Source organism: Hemitrygon akajei, chromosome 8 (assembly GCF_048418815.1).
Source record: "Hemitrygon akajei chromosome 8, sHemAka1.3, whole genome shotgun sequence".
Taxonomy (NCBI): domain Eukaryota; kingdom Metazoa; phylum Chordata; class Chondrichthyes; order Myliobatiformes; family Dasyatidae; genus Hemitrygon; species Hemitrygon akajei.
In genome coordinates this window covers 7507339-7532820 of record NC_133131.1, presented here as the reverse complement: position 1 = coordinate 7532820, position 25482 = coordinate 7507339, and the positions used below count along the sequence as shown (strand labels likewise).

Here is a 25482-nt window from a genome sequence, read left to right as displayed (position 1 = left end):
GTTTTCTAACATATCCATTTAATGTCAAGCCAGGTTGTTCTGCTAAAATTTTGGAATGCATCTGCATCATTATGAATTGTTGTATTACATGTCCTGATTAAAATATATCATGTTAGTTAAAAAAAATCTTAGAAAATAAACTGCATGGATATACAGAGTGAAGTCCTTCAAGACATAATTTAAAACATTATCATAGCTTTTCATAACTGAACAACTTGGTGTAAATTTACCTGATTCATTTCTTATTCAAAATTACTGGATGGACAACCTGTTCTATTTGTAGTCAGATAAAGTTTTTATTTCTTTTAAATAGGGGTTTTGCTTTAAAACATCTGTTGCTCTTGCTGAATATTATGGATAACATTGGGTGAAACATTGGATTGGGCTCCACTATGATGCTCTCTCTGCAGACTTATGTTTGCCACATACAATGTGAATACTAGCCACCTGAGGCTATTGATATAAAGTTGTGATCTGTAATATATAAAATAGAATTCTGAAGTTGAAATTTGTTACATCGTTCCACATGGTATTATTTTAAGATTTGTTTGAATAACCTACCTAGAATTTAGCATTTGGTAGCCCAACAGGATAGCTGGTTGTGCCTTGAATTGCCTGAAGCTTGTAATCAAACTGCTGACATGATTCTTCAAGATAGTTCCTCCTGCATGCACTCCACTCAATTGATGTTTGTTCTTTGTTTCAGGGCATGTTAAACTAACAGATTTTGGATTATGCAAAGAATCTATTCATGATGGTGCTGTGACTCACACTTTCTGTGGAACAATAGAGTACATGTAAGTGTTTACAAACAAGTTTTTGCTTGGAAATATAGTGATTGCGGAGGATGCTACATAGCTCAGATCTCAGATTTAGATTCATTTATTCATCACGTCTATATTGGAAAAAAATGCATAGTTTGTGTTAACAACCAGCACTGTGCTTGGGGCAGCCCACAAATGTCACCGCGTATTCTGGTGCCAACGTAGCATACTGACAGATTTGAATCCTTTACACTTGGTAATATCTAAGTTTAGGTTGTAAGGAAGCTAAATTAAATGGAATACATTGATTATTTTTAAGTTGAATGCTCCTAATTTATTTTTTGGTTCTGCTTACTTAGTCTCTCTTGCTCTACCCCTTTGACTCAAATGTATTGAATTCACCCATTGTTCGAGCCTCCATCCTAGTGTTGTCCTCCATAAAAGTCCTGAATTAAGGCTCAATTAGCCTGTTGACAGTTGGACGGAAACCACTTTGCAATGTCCTTTTAGTTGATGACTACTTCCATAACGTTGGCGCGTGGCCTAGTGGGCAAGGCATCACACTAGTAACCTGAAGGTCACTGGTTCGAGCCTCAGCTGAGGCAGCGTGTTTGTGTCCTTGAGCAAGGCACTTAACAACACATTGCTCTGCGACATCACCGGTGCCAAGCTGCATGGGTCCTAGTGCCCTTCCCTTGGACAACATCGGTGGCGTGGAGCGGGGAAGGCCTGCAGCTTGGGCAACTGCCGGTCTCCCATACAACCCTGCCCAGGCCTGCGCCCTGGAAACTCCAGGCGCAGATCCATGGTCTCTCGAGACCGACGGATGCCACCACAACCACTTCCATAATGAGTAGATTAATTGTTCAATTAGGTAAATACATAAAGGTAGCTGTTAACCTAAATGTGATTGTAGCTGGAGCAATTTATCCTTAAAATGGGGCATATAAATTATGTAACATAAAACCTCCTCTTAGAAAGGTTGTTTAAAATGTACTTAATTTTAATACTATGAATGCATATTAAAATGTTTGGGTTGAGTTGTTCTCCGATCTTGGCAATCCATTTGCAAGCATTTTCAAGTTAAGTCAATTTTTATTGTCATTTCACCCATAACTGCTGGTACAGTGCAATTGTATGAGGGGTGCATGGGGTCCTTCATAATGCTGTTTCCTTTGCGGATGCAGCGTGTAGTGTAAATTCCGTGATGGCAGGAAGAGAGACCCCATTTTGTCACCACACGAGGAGAAATCATCAGTGCGCTTTTCATTTATGGTGTCTCCTCCGAATTCTTGGCCTTGTATATACTTATCAATCAGCTGATTGGTCATCATTATGGAAATTCAATTGTGACGTGGATGAGAGGGTATTTGTCGCTGGTTGGTTGCGTGACTAACTCTGTGCATTGCGGTCTGGAATTTTACCCGCACTGGCTTACAAATAGGATTGAGGTCTATGTTCCTGTTCACAGAATAGTTTGTGGAAAACCGTGCTTCTCGGAACTCTCTTGCATGCCACGTGTTTGCTTGCACCATGACTTTCACTGATGTCCAGTCGAATTTGTGCTGCTCTCGATCTTCATGGGTGGGGGAAACATGCAACGTGCAAGAGAATTCCTAGAAGCGTGGTTTTCTTCAGACAATTCTGTAAACAGATGTGAACCTCAGTGCTATTTTGATGTGCAATTAGTGATGTCAAAAAGTCCATTGTATTATTTTTACTTATTTAGAGAAACAGTGCAGTAACAAGCCCTTCCAGTCCAGTGAGCCTATGCTGCCTGGATACACCCATGTGGCCAATTAACCTACTAACTAGTATGTCTTTGGGGTGGAAGGAAACCGGAGCACCTGAAGGAAACCCATGTGGTCGTGAGGAGAATGTACAAACTCTTTACAGACATTGGTGGAATTGAACTCGTAATAGCGTTACTGTGACCGCTGCACTACCATGTCACTCTGTCATTAACCAACACAGAAAGAAGGGTGCCAAAACTTGGTGTTTCTTGGCATGTCCTGTTGACGTATCAAAATTAGTAGAATGGGTTGTATATGTTAATGAGCATAAAGCCCGATCCTCAGTTATCTGGTTATAGGAGTAGTGGTTATGGATGAGGTCAGTAGATGAGATTGAATGGAGGGATGGGGATCAAATGAAGGGAAAAAGCATTGTGGTTGGATAGTTAGGAGGTGCTGCAGAAATTATATGAATATTGTGGAGATTGGGGTTGGATGGTGGAGTGGAGTTGCTTCTCTACCAAAGGAGGTGTAAGGCGCTCCTTCCCTTCACTAGCCTGCAGGTCACCCTTGGGCGAGGTGCAGCACCCACTGAGCCCCCCCCCCACCACTTCTGATCAGGGTCACATGAAGTCATGGGAGCAGGTGGTGGATAATGCAGGTCACAAGTCCTGGTTATGCGACCACTGAAGAGCATTGACAGTGGCTGGATTAGCACATCTTGTAAGAAGGCAATGGCAAATCACATCTGTAGAAAAAATTACCAAGGATAATCTTGGTCATGGATAAGACCATGATTGCCCATGTCAGTAAAACAGAGCATATAATGATGATGAAAATTGAGGGAGGGTACTATTTAAAGACGGGACAGATTATGGGGCCAGAGGACATTGCGAGTGGGATTGGTGTGTGGTGCAGTCGGGAACAGTGGAATGTTAAAAAGACATCAATGTTGAAAGCCGTGGACTGTTTAGAAGTGACTGAGCATAACAACTTAACAATGTCTGCTCATGAATTCATGCCCCTTGTTAAATTCCAAGGTGTTCTGACACGAAACTCGGGAGTTAGGTGAAAAAAACTGTTTTGATGCTGTGGCGCATGTGGGTGTCTTCATCAGTATGTAGTTTACACATTTCTAATGCAAAATCTGCAAAGAGCAAGCTTCTTTTATGACACAGTAAAGCAGAAGAGAATTGAGATTTGTTTGTCTCTGCCTTTTCCCCTCAGGGCACCAGAAATTTTAATGAGAAGTGGACATAATCGTGCGGTGGACTGGTGGAGTTTAGGAGCCCTAATGTATGACATGCTGACGGGAGCAGTAGGTGCACAGTTTTAAAAATGCATGCTTTTAATTCTTTCATAGTGTCTGGTGCCACTTCACTTTGAATGTGACATAATTTTATATAATTATGGCTTATGCCCAGTGGTTGACCACTTAATGTGATATGATGAGAAAATTTGTTATCGTCCTTCTCCAAAGCCTAACAAAATAGTGTCAATGTGGTACTTAAAACCATAATGGGGATGTGCAGTGATGGAGATTCAGTTGAGTTTAATACCCTGTGTCAGGGTGCTGATAATAACAGTTAGTGTTATTATAGTTAGAATAATAATGAAACTAGAGGACTAGTAACTCAAAATCGTCATCTTATAAAATTTAAGTAGGACTAGGTACCAGAAAAAAGTTGCCTGGTTTTCATGAACATTGGCAGCAAAGACTGGGAAATGATTTCCTTTCTATCAGAATCGGTTGGTTGGTAGGAATATTGTTTTATGCTTTGTCCATGCTAAGCATAATTCAAAATTGATGCATTAGGTGCATAAGGACATTATCTTTTTAAAATAGACTTTCATTCTTGAGGGGTGCAGATGCATTTTATCATAGAGCTGTGCAGCATGGAAAAGATCCCCTTTGGTCCCACTCATCCAGGCCAACCAAGTTTATTGAGTCGTCCCATTGCCTGCATTTGCCCATTACCCCTCGAACCCGTTTATGCATGTATCTGTCCAAATATCTTAAATATCATAATCATACCTACCACATACTCTGGCAGCTCACTCTGTATACATCACACTTTGAGGGGCAAAATGTTTCCCCTCTCATCTTAAACCTACACCCCAGTTTTGGACTGCTATCCAGGGAGAAATGTTCACGCAGATCTGTTCAGATACCTAACATCTGGGTCTCACCAAAAATATTTGTTTTTGCTCAGCTTCCTATTAATCCTGTTAAGTGGAAATCCATTGGTTTGCAGGTGTTGAAGTATTTTATCTATATGTAATATTTTGTTGAAAAACATTATCTTCAAGCTGTCTTGAATTTCATTGTTTTTCTATTGTTGTAAGATTGCAGTCTAGGTAAAAAGCAACACTCTATCAAAGCCAAATTCATAATTACATGTTCGAATTAATATATGAATATACTTTAGGAAATGATGAGAGATACATGGTGTAATCATACTCATCAAATTTAAATTGTACTGTACATGATATGTCAGTTATTTAGCTGACATTGCTCTGTTATAGGAAGGATGTTGTCGTGTACGGGTCTCTTGAAGATTCATTAGAATGATATGAAAAATGAGTTGGCCATAAATCTTCAATTGTGCATGCTTTAATGGAAAAAGAAACATTTTAAATTTTGAGATTTTGATTGAGATGATACTTAAGTGAATTGATAAGAGAAACACATTAATCCAGTGTTCTCATTGGCAGTGAAAAGTTGTTAATTACAGATCCCTTTCATCCCTCGCCACCTTAATGTTCTTCCTTCCCATATTCCCATAGTCTTGTGCTAATCTCTGTAACTCTGCGGGCACTTTTAATGGGCAGTACTGGTGTGCATCTAATGCAAAAGCAGCCAACCCATCCAAATAAGAGCAGGATTGTCCTGTACTTTGAGATATAGTTTAGTGATGCTCATTGTTTGAAATTGTTGAATGGTTGTAACTGGAACAGACATAAGGAGAGTGGCACAACAATAAAATTCAATTTTGCTCTGCCTATTTTTATCTTTTTCATGAATATCTTCTGTAAAAGATATGTAGGAATTTTGAATTGATTTTTTTTTACTGCAGTTTTGTAAAATGGCAAGATTGTTCTATATTTCCAGTTTTACAGTAGAACGGAAGTGGTGTGGGTTGTAAAATGAAGATAGAATAAATCTGATTTAATTACCCATTGCATTTGGGTGATTCTTTGTACTATATTTAATGCAGATGATTTGAAGCATAATTTTCTCCTCATCCTACTGAGATGGAGCATTTCAAGTGTAGGAAACCAATAAATTGTGTGAAGTTTAAATCCTACCAAATAATTTGTTGCTTCAAATTTAAATGTTTCTTGTAAAGTGCTTTTGATTAAAACTTTCTGACACTTACAACTTTATAAACATGTTTTCTTTCAAATTCTGGTTTGTCGATTTATGTTTCATAATTTTTGCTTAGCCTCCTTTCACTGGCGAGAACAGGAAGAAGACCATCGACAAAATCCTGAAGTGTAAACTCAATCTGCCACCCTACCTCACACACGAAGCCAGAGACCTTCTTAAAAAGGTACTTTATCTGATGTTTGTTCCACTGCAACAGTCAGTAAAGTCTGAAGTAGCTAGTAGATGTAGCGAATTGCTAACAGAAGTGGCTGTAAAGGGAAGTAATGTTGTGTGAAATATAGCCTTTGCACTGATTTGATGGTGGTCAGTATATTTGTGAGGTGACAAGGTTAGGTTGGAATCCACTAGTATTCTCTTGCAGTACTGAAGGAGCAGGTCTGGGAACTAAGTTCAGGACTGGGGTTGGCAGTGATTCCCTTCCCTCAGCATCATGAATCTTTGGAGTTCTCTACCACAATGAGCTGTTGAGGCAGAAATATTGATAAAATTCAAACAATGATAGACGTGTCAACTAGAAGGAGTCAATATATTTGGTTAGAGAAATCTGTTTAGAAAAGTAGAGTTAAATGCTTCAGATTTCCATGGGGAATGTTGGTCACCAGAGTGCTGTCTTCATCTTGCATGGAAATAGACTAAAACTTGAGAGTGAAATTGAATTTGGTGGCATCCATTGGTTCATCTAATCATTCAAAAACCGAATGATGTCTAAAGCCCTATAAAATGCCTCTGACAAAACAGTTCCTGCAGCAGCTCAGTACAAGAAGTGACCTTGTGTCCTTAGCAATCACTGAGCTGTCATTTGTATTGACCCATGGTTTGTTTTCTGCTTCTGAGTCCTCGCTGCTGTCATTTACCCTAAGGCATCCATCCCTGATTGTCTTTGTGCAATCAGCCTTAATTAGCATTGAAATATTAAAAGATTATATATGAGCATAAAAATATTTGCATTAAAAAATTTTGCTGCTCCATTCAGTAAGATGCCCTCAGTTTCACCTTCCTGCCCCTATCTTCCCTGTACCTCATCTCCCTGTGTGCAAATGTTTATCAATCTCCACTTTGAGTATAGCCAGTAACTTTTAGTATCTCACTGGGGAGGAAGAGAATTCTGACGATTCATAACCTTCCAAAGGAAGAAACAGGTAATCGCTGCCATTCCCATTGCTGACTTCAACTTCCAGAGAGGCCCGTCCAGGGCGCCCTATCTGATCTGCTACGACACTGCTAGTGCCCACATTCTACTTAACCCATTTGCCTGCAAAGCCTCTCCCTACAGTTTACAGTAACGTGCAGCAACACCTGTAAGGAGGACTGCTACAGCTGCATCTATGTTATGGTGTCCAAGGCCCAAAATGCTCAGTTAGAGCATGAGTGGATAATACTGTGAAGGAAACACTCAAAAATGAATTGGCATCAATTTATAAGCCCGTTTCCATTTATCCTTTAATTTTCATTCATAATGAGCCCCATGAAAGTGTTCTGTCATTCGCAGATGATGATTTGTTGTCATTTTGTTCTATTTGTCGGCAAGCTTTTAAATTGTCTCTCCTCTGCCTCCTTAAAACCATTATTTCAGGTCATGGTCCAGTAGATAAAGCAGAGATATGTTCTTGATAAGCATGTGTGACCCTCGGGTTTGGCCAGCATGTGTTTGTCTAGGGGAAGACAAACCGGGCAACACCAGCTTCTGGCCCAGCCAAACTGAGAAATTTAGTTTATGAGGATGCTGCGTGATGTGTTGCCCGGTTACAAATCCGAACAGCAAAATATCAGACAGTACACCATATATGAGTTAAGGATTGAACTTCATAAATCTTAATCTGATGTTATGAGTGATGAACAGACCTGATGGTCAGTGGGGTGCAGAGTTAACCATTCCCAACCCCCCTCCTGAGAACTACATTGCTGTTGCTATGCTGCTCATGAGAGAGAGAGATTAAACACAGGCAAGAACATCCGCTACAGATAAGAGGGGAGAGAGACTGTTGATTTACTGTATTTTGACTCTTCCTGGATTATTTACCTTCCACTACAAGGACTTTACTTTGCTCGTTAACATTCTTCAGGAGATAGCAGGAGTGGCCTGATTTGATGGACACGGTCATTCAGAGTTGATGGATAGCTGAGACCCCGTGAGTGGGGATAAAAGACAGGTCTGGAGAGACACCCTTCAGACACACCAGTGGACACTGACTGAGTGTTGGGACCCACAGAAAGGTGGGGGCTTCGGTGACCGAACCAGGAGATCGGTCAGTAAAGCTCACAGTGTTACAGCAGGGCTGGTGGGGACTTGTGTGTGTGTCCACTCATGCCAGAGTGACGAGTCCACCACAGAAGAACAGTCTAGCTGAAGAACAGAGGGGTCATAACTGAATGACCACAATGATACGACGGATTAAGAAAGCAATGGAAGGTTTGCCTGCTGTAGCTGTTACCTCTCGCTCACTCTCTCTCTCTCTCTCTCCAACGATTTCAACACAACAACCATAACCACCTCAGCATTTATGAACTGAACTCTGTACTTTCCTATGACAATTCATTTACTCCAGATACTCCAGATAAAGGAGATAGCAGCTGCAAGGCAGAGAGAAGAAGCTGATAGGCAGAGGGAGGACAGAGAGAAAGAGAGGCAGTTTGCGCTGGAAATGGAGAGGTTAAAGGCATCGCAGGGAAGAGACCGGGTTGCAAACCCAAATGAGGGGTTCAAGATCCAGTTGGTACCTCCATTCGAGGAGATGGATGTCGATAAGTTCTTCCTTCATTTTGAGAAAGTGGCTGTGAATCAGAACTGGCCTAAGGGGAAATGGGCTGTTCTGTTACAGAGCGTACTTAGGGGGAAGGCTCAACAAGCGTATTCGGCATTGTCTATAGATGAGTCTAAGGATTACGAGGAAGTAAAAAGGGCTGTATTGAGGAGTTACGAGTTGGTGCCAGAGGCATACCGGCAGAAGTTCCGGAACTTGAGAAAGCCGTGGAACCACACGTATTTAGAGTTTGCCCGTGAGATGCAAATGTATTGTGAGCGTTGGTGCGCCTCAAAAGGAGTCGTTGGAGATTATGATAAACTATTACAGTTAATACTGATGGAGCAGTTCAAAGGTTGTATCCCTGAGAGTATGAAGACGTACTTGGATGAGAAGGAGACAGTGACTCTGTCTGCGACTGCCAAATTAGCGAACGAGTATGCCTTAACCCATAAAACAAAGTTTTCCCTAAATAAGAGCTACCAGAAAGGCAGAGAAAGCCCACTGGCTAAGGCAGAGAATAAGCCGGGAGCTAGTGGAAAAGGTAAGGAGGAGGAAAAGCAGGCAGGCAGGAAGGTTCCCAACTTTACATGTTATAATCATGGGGATGAATAAAGTATCTATCTATCTATCTATAGCATCTAAGTGCTTTGCTCCGAAGAAGGAGACAGGAAAAGGGAAAACGGCAGTCCCGACTGGTTGCATTGAGTCGGTCAACAGATCGATGAGGAAGGCAAAGGTAGATAGAGCACAAGAGGGGCATGAGAAGTTTATCTTGGAAGGGACGGTGTCTGTGAAGGAGGGTGAAACCCCAGTTCCAGTGCGGATCTGGAGAGATACTGGGGCCGATCAGTCATTGATTCTAAGGAAGGTGTTAGACTTCGGTCCTGAGACTGAGACTGGGGAGGTTGTGTTAAGAGGTATCGGAAAAGGGACCGAGGCCGTACCTTTGCACAGGATGTTTCTGAAATGTGACCTGGTATCTGGACCAGTTGAAATAGGGGTGCGGTCGAAACTACGGATGGATGGCGTGGACGTCCTACTTGGTAACGATCTGGCAGGTAGTGACGTGTATTCAGCAGTGAAATTAACAAGTAAGCCTGTAAGTGCTGAGGGACCCGCCCATAGATTCCAAGATTTATCCCACATGCGCAATCACTCGCAGCATGTCTAGAAAGGTGGCTGAGAAAGGAGACAGTTTAAATGAGTCCAGGGTTGATTTAGCGGAGACATTTTTGCCTTGTATGAAAAGGGGTTACCAGATGAGAAGGAAAAGGATAGTGGATCTAAGGAGAGTAAAGGAGAGGAGGTAGATCTACCATTAGCAAGGAGGGATTTTATAAAGGAGCAGAGTCGTGCTGAGGAGCTTCTGGCGTTGAAAGAATCAGCTCTTTCTGAAGTAGAAATTGATAAGGAACCAGGGGATACTATCTGAAGGAGGGAGTGTTAATGAGGAAGTGGAGGCCAACCACGGTGTCAGTCAATGAGGACTGGGCGGTGGTACACCAGGTGGTGGTTCCGAAGGATTATCGGGATGAAATTTTGAACTTGGCTCACAAGGGACCTCTAGGTGGACACTTGGGATTAAGGAAGACAGTAGATCGGGTTATGAAAGATTTTTATTGGCCAAATATGAGGAAGGATATTGTTGACTATTGTAACATACTTGTCAGGTGGTAGGAAAGCCAAATCAGGTTATCCCTAAGGCACCTTTGGGGAGCCTTTTTCCCGAATCATCGTGGATTTTGTGGGTCCTTTGCCTAGAACTGCGAGCAGGCGGCAGTACGTCATGACCGTGATGTGTGCTGCTACTTGATTCCCAGAGGCTGTGCCCCTGGGGAACATTAGGACTCTTGCGGTGGTAAAGGCCCTCATTAAATTTTTCACCACAGTAGGGTTACCTAGAGAGATACAGTCAGATCAGGGGAGTACCTTCACGTCCCGTGCATTTCAACAAATGTTGACACAGATGGGAGTTAAACAAATTCTAGCCTCTGCATACCACCCGGAATCTCAAGGAGCGTTGGAAAGATTCCACGCAACTTTAAAGACTATGATTAAAACTCACTGTCAGGAAAACACTCGTGACTGGGATGATGCATTACCACTTCTGTTATTTGCAGTGAGGGATACGGTTCAGGAATCTCTGGGGTTCAGTCCATTTGAGCTCGTTTTTGGTCACAGGCCCAGAGGACCTTTAAGCTTACTCAAAGAAAAATGGTCTAGTCCGAATGTGCAAGTCAATGTGATTGACTATGTTTAGAGGTTCCGTGGAAGGCTCCATAAAGTTTGCGAGTTTGCTCCCAGACTAAAATGAAACAATGGTATGATAAACGAGCCCGAGAGCAAGAATTTCAAGTGGGCGATAAGGTTTTGGTCCTGTTCCGTGTAGTTACCAACCCTCTACAGGCGAGGTTTCAAGGGCCGTACAAAGTGATTAAGAAAATACTCGCTGAATTATGTGATCGAAACACCTGATAGACGAAAGCCGAGCCAGTTGGTTCACGTTAACATGCTAAAGGGTTATCATGATGCGACCCTCACGGTGGTCGGTGCTGTCGCGAAGACCGATGAGGCAGAAAGGATTGATAAGGAGGGGTCTGAGCGTTTTGAAAAGATAAGCATAGTACCCACCAGACTAGAGAACTCTGTTATTTTGGCCAACTTTGCTGATAAAGTCAGTCACTGAACAAAGAGAGCAACTGACACAGCTAATTAACCGGCATACAGATTTATGCCCAGATGTTCCCAGAAGGTGCAAAGTAACAGAGCATGATGTTATTGTTACCTCAGCCCAGCCGATTAAACAATCCCCTTATTGATGAATTTGGATAAGAGCAAGCTAGTGGAAAAAGAAATTGAGCATATGCTAGCTGCTGGTATTATTCGTGAATCTTCCTCTGCATGGGCATCTCCATACGTGGTTGTACCGAAGCCGGACGGTAGTATAAGATTCTGTACAGATTACAGAAAGGTGAATGCCATCACACAATCAGATGCTTACCCTATCCTCAGGGTGGATGATTGTATTGATAAAGTGGGTAAAACGAGATACGTCACTAAGATTGACCTGCTAAAGGGATACTGGTGTGTTCCTTTGACTGACAGGGCTCGAGAAATTTCAGCCTTTGTCACACCATCAGGGTTTTATGAATACAATGTGTTGCCATTTGGAATGAAAAACGCTCCAGGGACATTTCAGAGAATGATTGATGCTGTGATTAAAGGGTTAACAAACACAAAGGCTTATATTGACGATGTAGTAATTTGGAGTGATACTTGGGATGAACACATTGAAGCTGTGGAGAAGCTGTTTAAACGAATGTCTGCAGCCCACCTCACAGTGAACCTCGCAAAAAGCGAGTCTGGCCATGCCACGATCACGTACCTGGGGTATGTGGTAGGACAGGGGCAATTGGCTCCTGTGCAGGCTAAAGTACAGGCTATTTCCGAGGTTCCTGTCCCAACAAATAAGAGGGCATTGAGAAGGTTTTTGGGCATGGTGGGGTACTATCGAAAATTTTGTAAGAACTTTGCGGACATTGCCCTCCCGCTTACAAAGCTCCTACAGAAGGAAGAAAAATTTGAGTGGAGCAGTCCTTGTCAGGAAGCTTTTGAGAAGTTGAAAACCATACTATGCTACCACACTGTGTTAAAAGCACTTGATCTCTTGAAACCTTTCTCCCTGGCGACTGATGCAAGTGATGAGGCTGCAGGGGCAGTCCTATTGCTGAAAGCAGGGGATGGAGTGGAACACCCAGTGGCGTATTTCTCTCGAAAGTTCAATGTGCAGCAGAGAAATTACTCCACTGTTGAGAAAGAATTTTTGGCACTTATCTTGGCATTTCAGCATTTTGAGGTCTACATCTGTGCAGCACAGAGACCATTAATTGTTTATACTGATCACAACCCTTTGGTATTCTTGGCTAACATGAAAAATAAAAATAGGAGGTTATTTAGTTGGAGTCTGTTGTTACAGGAATTCGATATTAAAGTACAACATGTAAAGGGGAGTGACAATGTAATTGCTGATTGTTTATCTAGATGTTAATTTGAAAGTGTATCTGTATTATTTTTGTAGTTAAGACCACTTCTGTATTTTGTTAAACTCTGTAATTCAGTAATATGCTTTATTAGTTAATTTTCACTCTGGTGAAAATTCCCAGAAGGATGGGGGTGTTATGAGTGATGAACAGACCTGATTGTCAATGGGGTGCAGAGTTAACCATTCCCAACCCCCCTCCTGAGAACTACGAACTATTGCTGTTGCTATGCTGCTCATGAGAGAGAGAGATTAAACACAGGCAAGAACATCTGCTACAGATAAGAGGGGGAGAGAGACTGTTGATTTACTGTATTATGACTCTTCCTGGATTATTTACCTTCCACTACAAGGACTTTACTTTGCTCGTTAACATTCTTCAGGAGATAGCAGGAGTGGCCTGATTTGATGGACACGGTCATTCAGAGTTGATGGATAGCTGAGACCCCGTGAGTGGGGATAAAAGACAGGTCTGGAGAGACACCCTTCAGACACACCAGTGGACACTGACTGAGTGTTGGGAACCCACAGAAAGGTGGGGGCTTCGGTGACCGAACCAGGAGATCGGTCAGTAAAGCTCAGTGTTACAGCAGGGCTGGTGGAGACTTGTGTGTGTGTCCACTCATGCCAGAGTGACGAGTCCACCACAGAAGAATGGTCCAGGTGAAGAACAGAGGGGTCATAACTGAATGACCACAACGATACGACGGATTAAGAAAGCAACGGAAAGTTTGACTGCTGTAGCTGTTACCTCTCGCTCTCTCTCTCTCTCTCTCTCCCCAACGATTTCAACACAACAACCATAACCACCTCAGCATTTATGAACTGAACTCTATACTTTCCTATGACAATTCATTTACCCCTAGACATCGATAGAGCTGGTTTGTTATTGATTATTATTATTCCTACACTTTTAGGTTTATTACTGCTAATGTAGCGGTGTGCTACATGCAGCGCTAAAATAACGACACGGAGTCGGTAAACTGCAATTAAAGAAGATTTTATTCGAACTTCACGGCCTTGCTTTAAAGCCTCCCTGATCCCGCCCTCCCTGGGCGCGGATGCTGTAGGAGGCACGTATTCACAGTCCTGTCCCGCGCGCGGATGCTGTAGGGGGCACGTATTCACAGTCCTGCGCGAGCTTTTCCCTTTGTTGGTGAAGCAGACTTGGCGCCCTTTTGGGACTGGCCTTTATGCCAGCGCGCTGGCTATTTGTGAGCCGGTTCGAGTGCGCTAGGAAGTGGGTCGCCACATAACCCCCCCCCCCCCCCGCCCCCCCCCAGAACCGGCGATACACCCCCCAATGTCCACAGTCTGGGCCGGACCCTGTTTGGGAGGTCGGCCCCTGCGTCGCGGTGCCGGGAACTCGACCGGTTGTGCCACGTCCACGTGGGCCGGTTTGAGTCGGTCCACCGTGAAAACCTCCTCTCTCCCCCCAACGTCCAGCACGAACGTGGACCCGTTGTTCCTGAGCACCGTAAACGGCCCCTTGTAGGGCCGTTGCAGCGGTGGCCGATGCCCGCCCCATCGTACAAACACAAACTTACAGTTCTGCAGGTCTTTGGGTACGCAGGTCGGGTTCTGCCCATGCTGCGAAGTGGGTATGGGGGCCAGGTTGCTGAGCCTCTCGCGTAGTCTGCCCAGGACTGCTGCGGGTTCTTCGTCGTGCCCCCTTGGGGCTGGTATGAACTCCCCGGGGACGACCGGGGGTGCGCCGTACACCAACTCGGCCGACGAGGTGTGCAGATCGTCTTTGGGCGCCGTGCGGATGCCGAGCAGGACCCAGGGAAGCTCGTCCACCCAGTTAGCTCCTCGCAGGCGGGCCATGAGAGCCGACTTTGGGTGACGGTGGAAACGCTCCACCAGGCCGTTCTACTGTGGGTGGTAGGTAGTTGTGTGGTGCAGCTGTGTCCCCAAAAGGCTGGCCATAGCTGACCATAGGCTGGAGGTGAACTGGGCACCTCTGTCGGAGGTAATGTGGGCCGGTACACCAAAACGGGACACCCAGGTGGTGATCAGTGCCCGGGCGCAAGATTCGGAGGTGGTGTCGGTGAGCGGGATCGCAACTGGCCATCTTGTGAACCGGTCCACGATAGTGAGGAGGTGCCGCGCTCCTCGCGACACTGGCAGGGGGCCCACGGTATCCACATGAATGTGGTCGAAACGCCGGTGGGTGGGGTGGAACTGCTGCGGCAGAGCTTTGGTGTGCCGCTGCACCTTGGCCGTCTGGCAGTGCATGCACATTTTGGCCCATTCACAGACCTGCTTGCGGAGACCGTGCCAAACAAACCTGCTGGAGACCATCCGGACAGTTGTCCTGATGGAGGGGTGCGCTAAGTTATGAATGGAGTCGAAAACACGGCGCCGCCAGTTTGCCGGGACAACGGGACGGGGTTGGCCGGTGGTGACGTCACAGAGTAGGGTCCTCTCACCTGGGCCTACGGGGAGGTCCTGGAGCTGCAAACCGGAGACTGCGGTTCTGTAACTAGGGATCTCCTCGTCTGCCTGCTGCGCCTCTGCCAGCGCCTCAAAGTCTACCCCTTGGGAAAGGGCATGAATGTTAGGGCGAGAGAGCGCGTTCGCCACGACATTGTCCTTACCCGAGACGTGCCGGACATCCATCATGTATTCAGAGATGTAGGACAGATAGTGCTGCTGGCGGGACGACCAGGGGTCGGACACCTTCGTGAACGTAAAGGTAAGCGGCTTGTGGTCCGTGAACGCGGTGAAGGGCCTACCTTCTAAGAAGTACCTGAAATGCCGGATTGCCAGGTATAGCGCCAACAGTTCCCGGTCGAAAGCACTGTATTTGAGCTCGGGTGGTCGCAGGTGTTTGCTGAAAAACACCAGGGGTTGCCAGCGACCCGCGATGAGTTGCTCCAGTACCCCACCGACTGCCGTGTTGGATGCGTCCACTGTGAGGGTGGTAGGGACGTCCATTCTGTGGTGTACTAGCATTGTGGAGTTTGCCAAGGCTTCTTTCATTTTAATGAAAGCGGCGGCGGACTCCTCGTCCCAGGTAACGTCCTTGCCCGGACCCGACATCAGGGCGAACAGGGGGCGCATGATTCGGGCAGCTGAAGGGAGGAAGCGGTGGTAGAAATTTACCATACCCACGAATTCCTGAAGGCCTTTGATTGTGGTGGGTCGGGGAAAATGGCGGACTGCGTCTACCTTAGCGGGCAGAGGGGTTGCCCCATCTTTAGTAATCCTGTGGCCCAGGAAGTCGATGGTGTCGAGCCTGAACTGGCATTTGGCCGGGTTAATTGTTAGACTGTATTCACTCAGTCGGGCGTAGAGTTGACGGAGGTGGGACAGATGCTCCTGACGACTGCTGCTTGCTATGAGGATGTCGTCCAAATAGATGAAAGCGAAGTCCAGGTCACGTCCCACCGCGTCCATTAACCGCTGGAAAGTCTGTGCGGCATTCTTCAGGCCGAATGGCATGCGAAGGAACTCGAAAAGGCCGATGAGTGCCGTTTTGGGGACGTCGTCCGGATGCATCAGGATTTGATGGTATCCCCGGACGAGGTCTACCTTGGAGAAGATCCGTGCGCCGTGCAGGTTTGCTGCAAAACCCTGAATGTGCGGCACAGGGTAACGGTCCGGTGTTGTAGCTTCGTTCAGCCTGCGGTAGTCGCTGCATGGTCTCCAGCCCCCTGTCGCTTTGGGCACCATGTGCAGGGGGGAGGCCCATGGGCTGTCGAACCTCCGTATGATCCCCAATTCCTCCATCCTCTTGAACTCCTCCTTCGCCAGTCGGAGCTTGTCCGGGGGAAGCCTTCGAGCACAGGCGTGGAGGGGTGGTCCCTGGGTCGGGATGTGGTGCTGTACACCGTGTTGGGGAATGGCTGCTGTGAACTGTGGTGCCAGAACCGATGGGAAATCCGCCAGGACCCTGGTGAAGTCATTGTCGGACAGCGTGATGGAGTCGAGGTGAGGGGCTGGCAACTGGTCTGCACCCAGGGAGAACGTCTGAAAGGTCTCGGTGTGGACCAGTCTCTTTCTGGGCAGGTCGACCAGTAGGCTGTGAGCCTGCAAAAAATCCGCACCCGAAAGCGGTTGGACTACAGCGGCCAGTGTGAAGTCCCACGTGAACCGGCTGGAGCCAAACTGTAGCTGCACCGTACGGGTGCCGAAAGTCCTTACTGTGCTGCCATTCACGGCCCTCAGGGGGGGACCCGGTGCCCTGTTGCGGGTGTCGTAACTCGTCGGAGGTAAGACGTTGATCTTGGCACCGGTGTTGACCAAAAAATGGCATCCCGACCGCTTGTCCCACACATACAGGAGGCTATCCCGATGGCCAGCCGCCGTAACCATCAGCGGCGGCTGGCCCTGGCGTTTCCCGGGAACTTGCAGGGCGGGCTACAGCGGCGGGCTTCTGCGCCCCACCGCTGGTGGTAGAAGCACCATTGTTGGTTGGGCTCCCCACCCCTCCCTCTGGGGTTAGTGGGCTCTGTGGCCGGACCTGGTCTGGTTTGCTGCTGGGAGCGTGGCCTGGTGATCTGTGCGATGGATGCCCCACTCACCTTCTTGGCATTCCACAGCAAGTCCGCCTGGGCTGGCACCTTCTGGGGGTCGCTGAAATCCGCATCGGACAGCAGCAGGCGTATGTCCTCGGGCAGCTGCTCCAGGAATGCCTGCTCAAACATGAGGGAGGGCTTGTGTCCGCCGGCCAGAGACAACATCTCATTCATTAAAGCCAATGGAGGTCTGTCCCCCAAACCATCCAGGTGCAGTAAACGGGCAGCCCGCTCGCGCCGTGAGAGTCTGAAAGTCCTTATGAGCAGGGCTTTGAATTCCGTGTACTTGCTGTCCGCTGGGGGAGACTGTACGAATTCCTCAACCTGGGCTGCTGTGTCCTGGTCAAGGGAGCTCACCACGTAGTAGTAACGTGTGTCCTCTGAGGTTATCTGCCGAACGTGGAATTGGGTTTCTGCTTGCTGGAACCATAGGTGAGGTCGCAGCATCCAGAAGCTTGGCAGTTTCAACGAAACTGCATGAACAGGTGCGGCGTCGTTCATCTTCGGCCCAAATATCGTATGGACCGTCGGGGCCACCAATTGTAGCGGTGTGCTACACGCAGCGCTACAATAACGACACGGAGTCGGTAAACTGCAGTTAAAGAAGATTTTATTCGAACTTCGCGGCCTCGCTTTAAAGCCTCCCTGATCCCGCCCTCCCCGGGTGCGGATGCTGTAGGAGGCACGTATTCACAGTCCCCCCACAGGCTTTTCCCTTTGTTGGTGAAGCAGACCTGGTGCCCTTTTGGGACTGGCCTTTATGCCGGCGGGCTGGCTATTTGTGAGCCGGTTCGAGTGTGCTAGGAAGTGGGTCGCCACACTAACTTGTTTTATATGTATATTTGCATTTTTGATATTGTATTGTGTAGTTTACTAATAAACACCTTTAGTTTGGTACCACTAGACTCCAACGGATTCTTCTTTCTCTGCTGGTCAGACACCCAGTTACGGGGTACGTAACACTGACTATAGGGTTAATAAAGAAAATAAAAAGAAAAGGGGCCCATTTTAATGAAACAGTCTAATGCGCAATGTTGGAGCTCCTGGATTCGTGCATTTGTTCCCCATCAACCTCTTCCGAGCTTTGCTGACCGTCAGGCCCTCGCTCCAAGTCCACTCCATCCGCCAATCTACCAACCCTTTCCATTCGCGTCTTCTCTCGCCGACAAAAAAACATGAAATCCCTACTCCCCAACCCATAAGAAAGAATAACATGCCTCTCATTGGATAGCCCACTTTCCAAAGCCCTGTTATTTTTAGTCAAAACCCAAACATTGCTGCTACCGAGAAACCATTACCTTAGCAGTGAAAAACTACAGAGAGGCCATTACATTAGCAGTGAAACCTTACAGCGTGTTACACATGGTTGAAAGGAGGAGGAAGGTTGCTATTGGTAGAAGAGGATGTGGAGCTATGTTTACAATCAGGTCATCCCTGATCATAAGCAGCCCAGTGTGTTTGAGATGCCAGTTGGCCTACTGCTAATTTTGATATTCCTCCTCTCCATCTCATTGGCAGGTTCACTCACTGCTGATGAACTTTCTTCCAGTTTGTCCATTTCTATTTTTCTGTTTTTGATCTTGTTCCCTTTCAGTTTTAAGGAAGTTTTGGCATGATTGTTTTGTGCCTTGTGGTGTAAGAATTAGCATGTACCTAAAAGTGACCCCAGTAGGGAATGAGGCATACTTGGTATCTCAGTACATTAGGTATCGCAAGGGTGAATGATTCCAGTCCTGAAATGCAGAGGTTTTCTCATTTTACGGTTGTACCTGGACTTGAGTATTTGTAACACCTTTGCTTTTGTTTCAGATTTATGGCGTTTGCATTCACCTATTGAATGATATGTTTTGCAATGCCTCTAGCTCAATGGTTCCCAACCTGGGGGTCCACAGACCACTTGCTTAATGGTATCAACCCATGGCAATAAAAATGGTTGAGATCCCCTTATCTCTAGCACTATGTGCTGCAGGGTCAGAAACCTAGATGTGAACACCAAATTAGCACCTTGAATAACAGAACAATTGAAATAGGGCCCTTTAACAGTTTTACCCATTTTGTATTTTAATGAACGTCAAACTTTTTTTTAGCTGCTGAAAAGGAATGCTTCGTCGCGCCTTGGAGCTGGAGTTGGGGATGCAACTGATGTCCAGGTATGTATGCAGCGAAGATGTTATTGTCATATTCAATTACTAGGTTTCTTGCCTGCTGTCATTTTTAAGTCATATCTGTGGTAATAGCTTAAAGGTACAGGTAACCATTACTGGCCAGCAACAGTAGAATTGATAGCAGCCCCTCTCCTCCTGCCACATTGCCCTTGTTACTTGTTTCTAAACACAACCAGGATGGTATGGTAGCTTAGTGTTTTGCGCAATCGCTTTACAGCACACTCAATCACTGATCGAAATTTGATTCCTGCTGCTCTCTGGAAGGAGTTTGTATGTGCTTCCCATGATCACAGGAATACCCTCCAGGTGCTCTGGCTTCTTTAGATGTTGCAAAGGCGTATGGTTAGTGTTAATGAGTTGTGAGCATGCTATGTTGGTGCCAGAAACATGGTGACTATTGTGGGCTGCCCCCAGAACATTGCAAATGTCACATTTCAGTGTATGTTTTGATGAACATGTGACAAAGGTAATCTTTAGATACCATATGTGTCAAGACAAAAATTTTCTCTCAGCTTTATTGTATACTAGAACCTAATTGGAGAAGGGGCCTAAGGATTGTGCCTTCTGGGCCTGGCATTATCTGGAACTGGCCACAACTTGTGGTGTGTTGTGGAGGGGCAGAAAATTTGTTCCCCACCCTACTCCAGATCCAGAATAGGTAAATGCAGTGGGCACTAAGCCAGGTCCTTCAAGATCTACCTTTATTTTCTTCCTTATTCTGCTTCCATTCTTTCACATGTTCTTGTGCAAATTGGAAATAAAAATTGGTATTTCTGCATTTTGCTGTCCTTTTATGCTAGAGGATGGGCCACATCTTCCATTGTTGCCTTTTGTAATAAACTGCTTATTCTTTTGGGTTTTAGGGGAGAATCTAGAAAGAGAAGTCGTTCTTTGAAAATAAGGGGCTGCTCATTTAACATGAGGTGTAAATTTGAAGCTTTGAGCCTCTCCCTCCAAGAGGTGGTGGATGCAGAATCTTTAAATATTCAGTCACAAGTTTATTAGGCTTGAGTAGTTAGCATGTTGTTACTGCAAGGAACGTGCTTCAGTTTCTTAATATCTGTGTCAAGTACCTTAAATGCAAATATGTACTGTACTGTATATGAGCACCAAAACTATGTTCTCAGGAAGTCCCAATATAATTCACTACTGCCTAATTACTTTTAAAGGTGCTTTGGACTTTGAGGATAAATAAGCAGCCAGTCCATAGAGTTCAAGTTTCTATTAATAACAAATGAGGTTAATATTCAGTTAATATAGTTTTATGAATACTTTTTTATAGTGCAGTTTCAATGTTGAATGTACTGCTTTGTGAGTTTTAATTTTGGAATGCTGATCCCTTTATATTGATATGCTTAATACAGGCTCATCCTTTCTTCAGACACACAAACTGGGAGGATCTTTTAGCTCGTAGAGTTGAACCACCTTTCAAGCCATGTCTGGTAAGTGTAACCTTATTCTCAATGTGTTTTTGCTTCTCCAATATGGACAGCTAAGTGCGTATTTTCATATGACTAATGTTCTCTGCTTCTACATACACTTCAACAAATGCCATATGAATTTTTGAGGTGCTGTGGAGTATATTGGGGTCTAGAGCTAAATTGCATCAAATGGACCCTGGGGCCAGTAAATAGTTAAAGGAGCAGAGAATTTTCAATCTCTCCCTAACAGAACCTACTCCAATTTAGATAAGCAGGGCAGCACTGTGAGAGTCATGTATTTTGATTTCTCAAGTGCCTTCATTGACACTTGCAGCCAATACTATGCAATGCTCATTGCTGGGGGGAAAAGCACCGTTCAATGCACATTAGCACTTGCCTTGTACTCGGGTAGTGGGCTACCTAACTGGCAGACCACAGTTTGTGGATTCAGAACAGTGTGTCAGACACGTCTATGAGCAGTACTGGGGCCCCACAGGGACTCTATTGCCTCCCTTCCTGTTTATCCTGTATACCTCAGACTTTAGATACAACACTGAGTCATGTCATCTGCAGAAATTCTCTGATGACTCAGCAATAGTTCGGTGTATACAGGGCCCTGGTGGAGGATTTTGTTGAATGGTGCAAGCTGAATCGTCTGCAGCTCAACATGAGTAAGACAAAGAAGATGGTGATGGGCTTTAGGAAGACTAAGCCTGCATTGTTCCCTGTTACTATTGATGGTGAGGACCTACAAGTACCTGGGGGTGTACCTGGATGACAGGCTTGAGTGGATCATCAACACAGAGGCTGTGTACAAGAAGGAGTACAAGTTGTCTCTACTTCCTGAGGAGACTGAGGTCCTTTGAAGTATGCAGGCCTCACCTTCACATGTTTTACTAGTCTGTTGTTGCCAGTACAATCTTCTATGCGGTGATGTGCTGGGGCAATAGCATCAACACTGGGGATGCCAACAGGCTCAATAAACTGATTAGAAAAGGTGGCTCTGTTTATAGGAGTCAAACTGGACACACTGGAGGCTGTGGCAGAACAAAGGACACTACAGAAAATCCTGGCAATTCTGGACAATGTTTCTCACCCTCTATACGCCACCTTGGCTGAACAGAGGAGCAATTTTAGTAATAGACTAAGATAACTGCTCTGCTCCGCTCCAAAGAGGTCATTCTTACCCTCAGCCATTAGGCTCTATAATGAGTCAACCATAGCCACAGAAGTGATAACTCCCTCTTGTTAGACTGATTGAGATAACTTAAAATTTTTTATTCTTTCTTACTTATAATATTTGTATACCTGTGCACTTGTAATGCTACTGTGACACTGTAACTTCCTTTGGGATTAATAAAGTATCTATCTGGGCGCAATCATTACAGAGCAAAGTTAGGGCAAGCATTGTACTTTGACTTTTCCTGGACTTTTGGAGTAACTTGTATATAAATGTTCAAATGGTTTTTGGGGTGTTGACTAGTGTAATTTTATTAAAGGGAAAATCAGTAATATAAAGTGCTTGGAAGAATGGTAAAGATACTGCAGTTATCACTGCTCTTGACTTCAGGATGTTCCAAGTAATGGGATCTAACAAAATGCTTGAGGTGTAAACAAGGCGGAGGAAATTGTACACAGGTCTATGAAAAACATTTTAAATAAGTGACAGATAATCAGTTAATGGTATTGGTTTAATGCTAAATATTGACCAGGTACATGTAATGTTTTTTAAAATATGCTGAGGGATTGTTTTTCCATTGAGTTCAATAAACAGTCTGTGTAAACCTTGTCTGAAGTATGGAGTCGTGGCACACTTCACTCAAAGGAGGGGGAAAAAGACTTGCATTTATGTGGCGCAGTAGTACTGAGCCACCCCAAAGCACTTGACAGCGAAGGTAGTTTTGATTTGTCGTCACGACTATCATGTAGGAACACGGCAACCTGTTTGCAAGCTCCCAGACCTGCAAATGATTAAACAGCAGCTAAGTCTGATCTGAGGTTTAAACTTTGGCCAGGGCACCAGAACAGGTGGGTCTTGGTTAAACATGTTTTGAAAGGCAGTAATTCAATGATGTCTTGGCCCTAATTGTGTATGGCGGAATCATAGACTTATTTTAGCACAGGAGACCAGTCATTTGCTTATTCATTCTGTGTTAGCTTTCAATAGGAGTAAATCCAGTAAATCATCAGACCATAAAAATAAATGGTCAGATATTATTTGCCTTTCTAATTGTGCACTTGCATACTAGCCTTTGTTAAGTGATGTTCTGGGACATCGAAGTCCCTCAGAGTGCCAACACTTAACACAAATTCTCACCCTTTTTTTCTACTAAAGTAAATGATGCCAGTTTTTTCCCCATCTATTATGTCCTCAGTGCATTCTTTTAGCTTGGCTGTACACCCCCCCCCCCCCCCCCCCACCCCCAGCACCTTTTTCCCAAGGTGCAATTGGCTAATATGAGAGGGCATAATTTTAAGGTGATTGAAGGAAAGTAGAGGCAATATCAGCTAGGAGGTCGGTGTTTGGATCGCCCTGCCGGGGGGAGTAGAAGCAAATACATTATAGACATTTAACTCTTAGATAGGCACGTGGATGAACAGAAAAAAGGGGGAGAACAGGGTTAGATTGGTCTTGGTGTTAAAAGTTCAGCACAACATTGAGTCAAAGAGCCCGTACTGTACTGTTTACTGTTCTGTGTTCTAATAGTGTGGTGTAATAATATTTATTGACTAGATATCTTGATTTCATGTTCTACAATTGCAGGTTATGCAATGGATTCAATGAATCTGGTAATCTGACACTGACATAAATGTTAGAGGCCAAGTTATTTACTAGCAGTTGAGAGATGCTACAACCTTCACATGATTATTGCTTACATGACAGAGTTGGTTTCTGAAATATTCCAAAGTGGCCTTACATTAGCATTGAATAAAACTCACGAGAAATATCAGCTTTTTGAGGTATTGCACCTTAAAATACTTTAAAATCAGAACCTATAGGGAATAAAAATCCCTAACAACATATAATTGTAATTGAAACTATGTCAATGATTTAGATGATGGAACAGATGGCTTTGTAGCCGAATTTGCAGATGATATGAAGATTGGTGGAGGAAACAGGTAGGCTGCAGGAGGACTTGTACGGTTTAGGAGAATGGGCAAGGAAGTGGCATATGAAATATAATGTTGGAAAATGCATGGTCATGCACTTTGGTAGTAAAAATAAATGTGCAGACTATTTTCTAAATGGGGAGAAAATCTAAAAATCTGAGATGTAAAGGGACTTGGGAGACCTTGTGCAGGACACTCTAAAGGTTAGCTTGCAGGAAGGCAAATGCAATGTTAGCATTCATCGATTGAATACAAGAGCAGGGATGTGATGCTGAGGCTTTATAAGGCACTAGTGAGGCCTCACTTTGAGTATTGTGAAGAGTTTTTTGGCTCTTCTTCGAAGAAAGATGTGCTGGCATTGGAGAGGGTCCAGAGGCGGTTCACAAGGATGATTCTGGGAATAAAAGGGTTAGCATACAAGAAGTGTTTAATGGTGGATAATTGTTTGTCAGTTTGGAGGCCGGTGACTAGTGATGTGCCTCAGGGATCTGTACTGGGTCCAGTGTTGTTTGTCATATATAATAATGATCTGGATGATGGGGTGGTAAATTGGATTACTAAGTATGCAGATGTTACTAAGATAGGTGACATTGTGGATAATGAAGTAGGTTTTCAAAGCTTGCAGAGAGATTTAGGCCAGTTCGAAGAGTGGGCTGAAAGATGGTAGATGGAGTTTAATGCTGATAAGTGTGAGGTGCTATTTTTTGGTAGGAATAATCCAAATAGGATATACATGGTAAATGGTAGGGCATTGAAGAATGCAGTAGAACAGAGTGATCTAGGAATAATGGTGCATAGTTCCCTGAAGGTGGAATCTCATGTAGATAGGGTGGTGAAGAAAGCTTTTGGTATGCTGGCCTTTATAAATCAGAGCATTGAGTATGGGAGTTGGGATGTAATGTTAAAATTGTACAAGGCATTGGTAAAGCGGAATTTGGAGTATTGTGTACAGTTCTGGTCACCAAATGATAGGAAAGATGTCAACAAAATGGAGAGAGTACAAAGAAGATTTACTAGAATGTTACCTGGGTTTCAACACCTAAGTTGAACAAGTTAGGTCTTTATTCTTTGGAGTGTAGAAGGTTGAGGGGGGCACTTGATAGAGGTATTTAAAATTATGAGAGAGATAGATAGAGTTGACGTGGATAGGCTTTTTCCATTGAGAGTAGGGGAGATTCAAACAAGAGGACATGAGTTGAGAGTTAGGGGGCAAAAGTTTAGGGGTAACACGAGGGGGAATTTCTTTACTCAGAGAGTGGTAGCTGTGTGGAATGAGCTTCCAGTATAAGTTGTAGAGGCAGGTTCGGTATTGTCATTTAAAGTAAAATTGGATAGGTATATGGACAGGAAAGGAATGGAGGGTTATGGGCTGAGTGCAAGTCAGTGGAACGAGGTGAGAGTAAGCGTTCGGCACAGACTAGAAGGGCCGAGATGGCCTGTTTCCGTGCTGTAATTGTTATATGGTTAATGGCTCTGGGTCTGTACTCGCTGGAATTTAGGATGGGGGAGGATCTCATTGAAACTTTTTGAATGTTGAAAGGCTCAGACAGAGTTGATGTGGAAAGAATGTTTCCCATAATGGGGGAGTCTA

The 25482-nt window shown here is 44.8% G+C and overlaps 1 protein-coding gene across 1 annotated transcript in view; it reads left to right on the top strand.

Annotated features, from left to right (window-relative positions):
- The window catches only part of LOC140731592 (ribosomal protein S6 kinase beta-1-like), a 98463-nt gene that overhangs the window by 48013 nt on the left and 24968 nt on the right, over positions 1–25482 (top strand). Inside the window, exons 8-12 of the mRNA XM_073053135.1 lie at positions 707–797; positions 3725–3815; positions 5944–6051; positions 19282–19344; positions 20724–20801. Of these exons, the coding sequence (XP_072909236.1) occupies positions 707–797; positions 3725–3815; positions 5944–6051; positions 19282–19344; positions 20724–20801 (431 nt within the window). The remainder of the gene's footprint in view (positions 1–706; positions 798–3724; positions 3816–5943; positions 6052–19281; positions 19345–20723; positions 20802–25482) is intronic.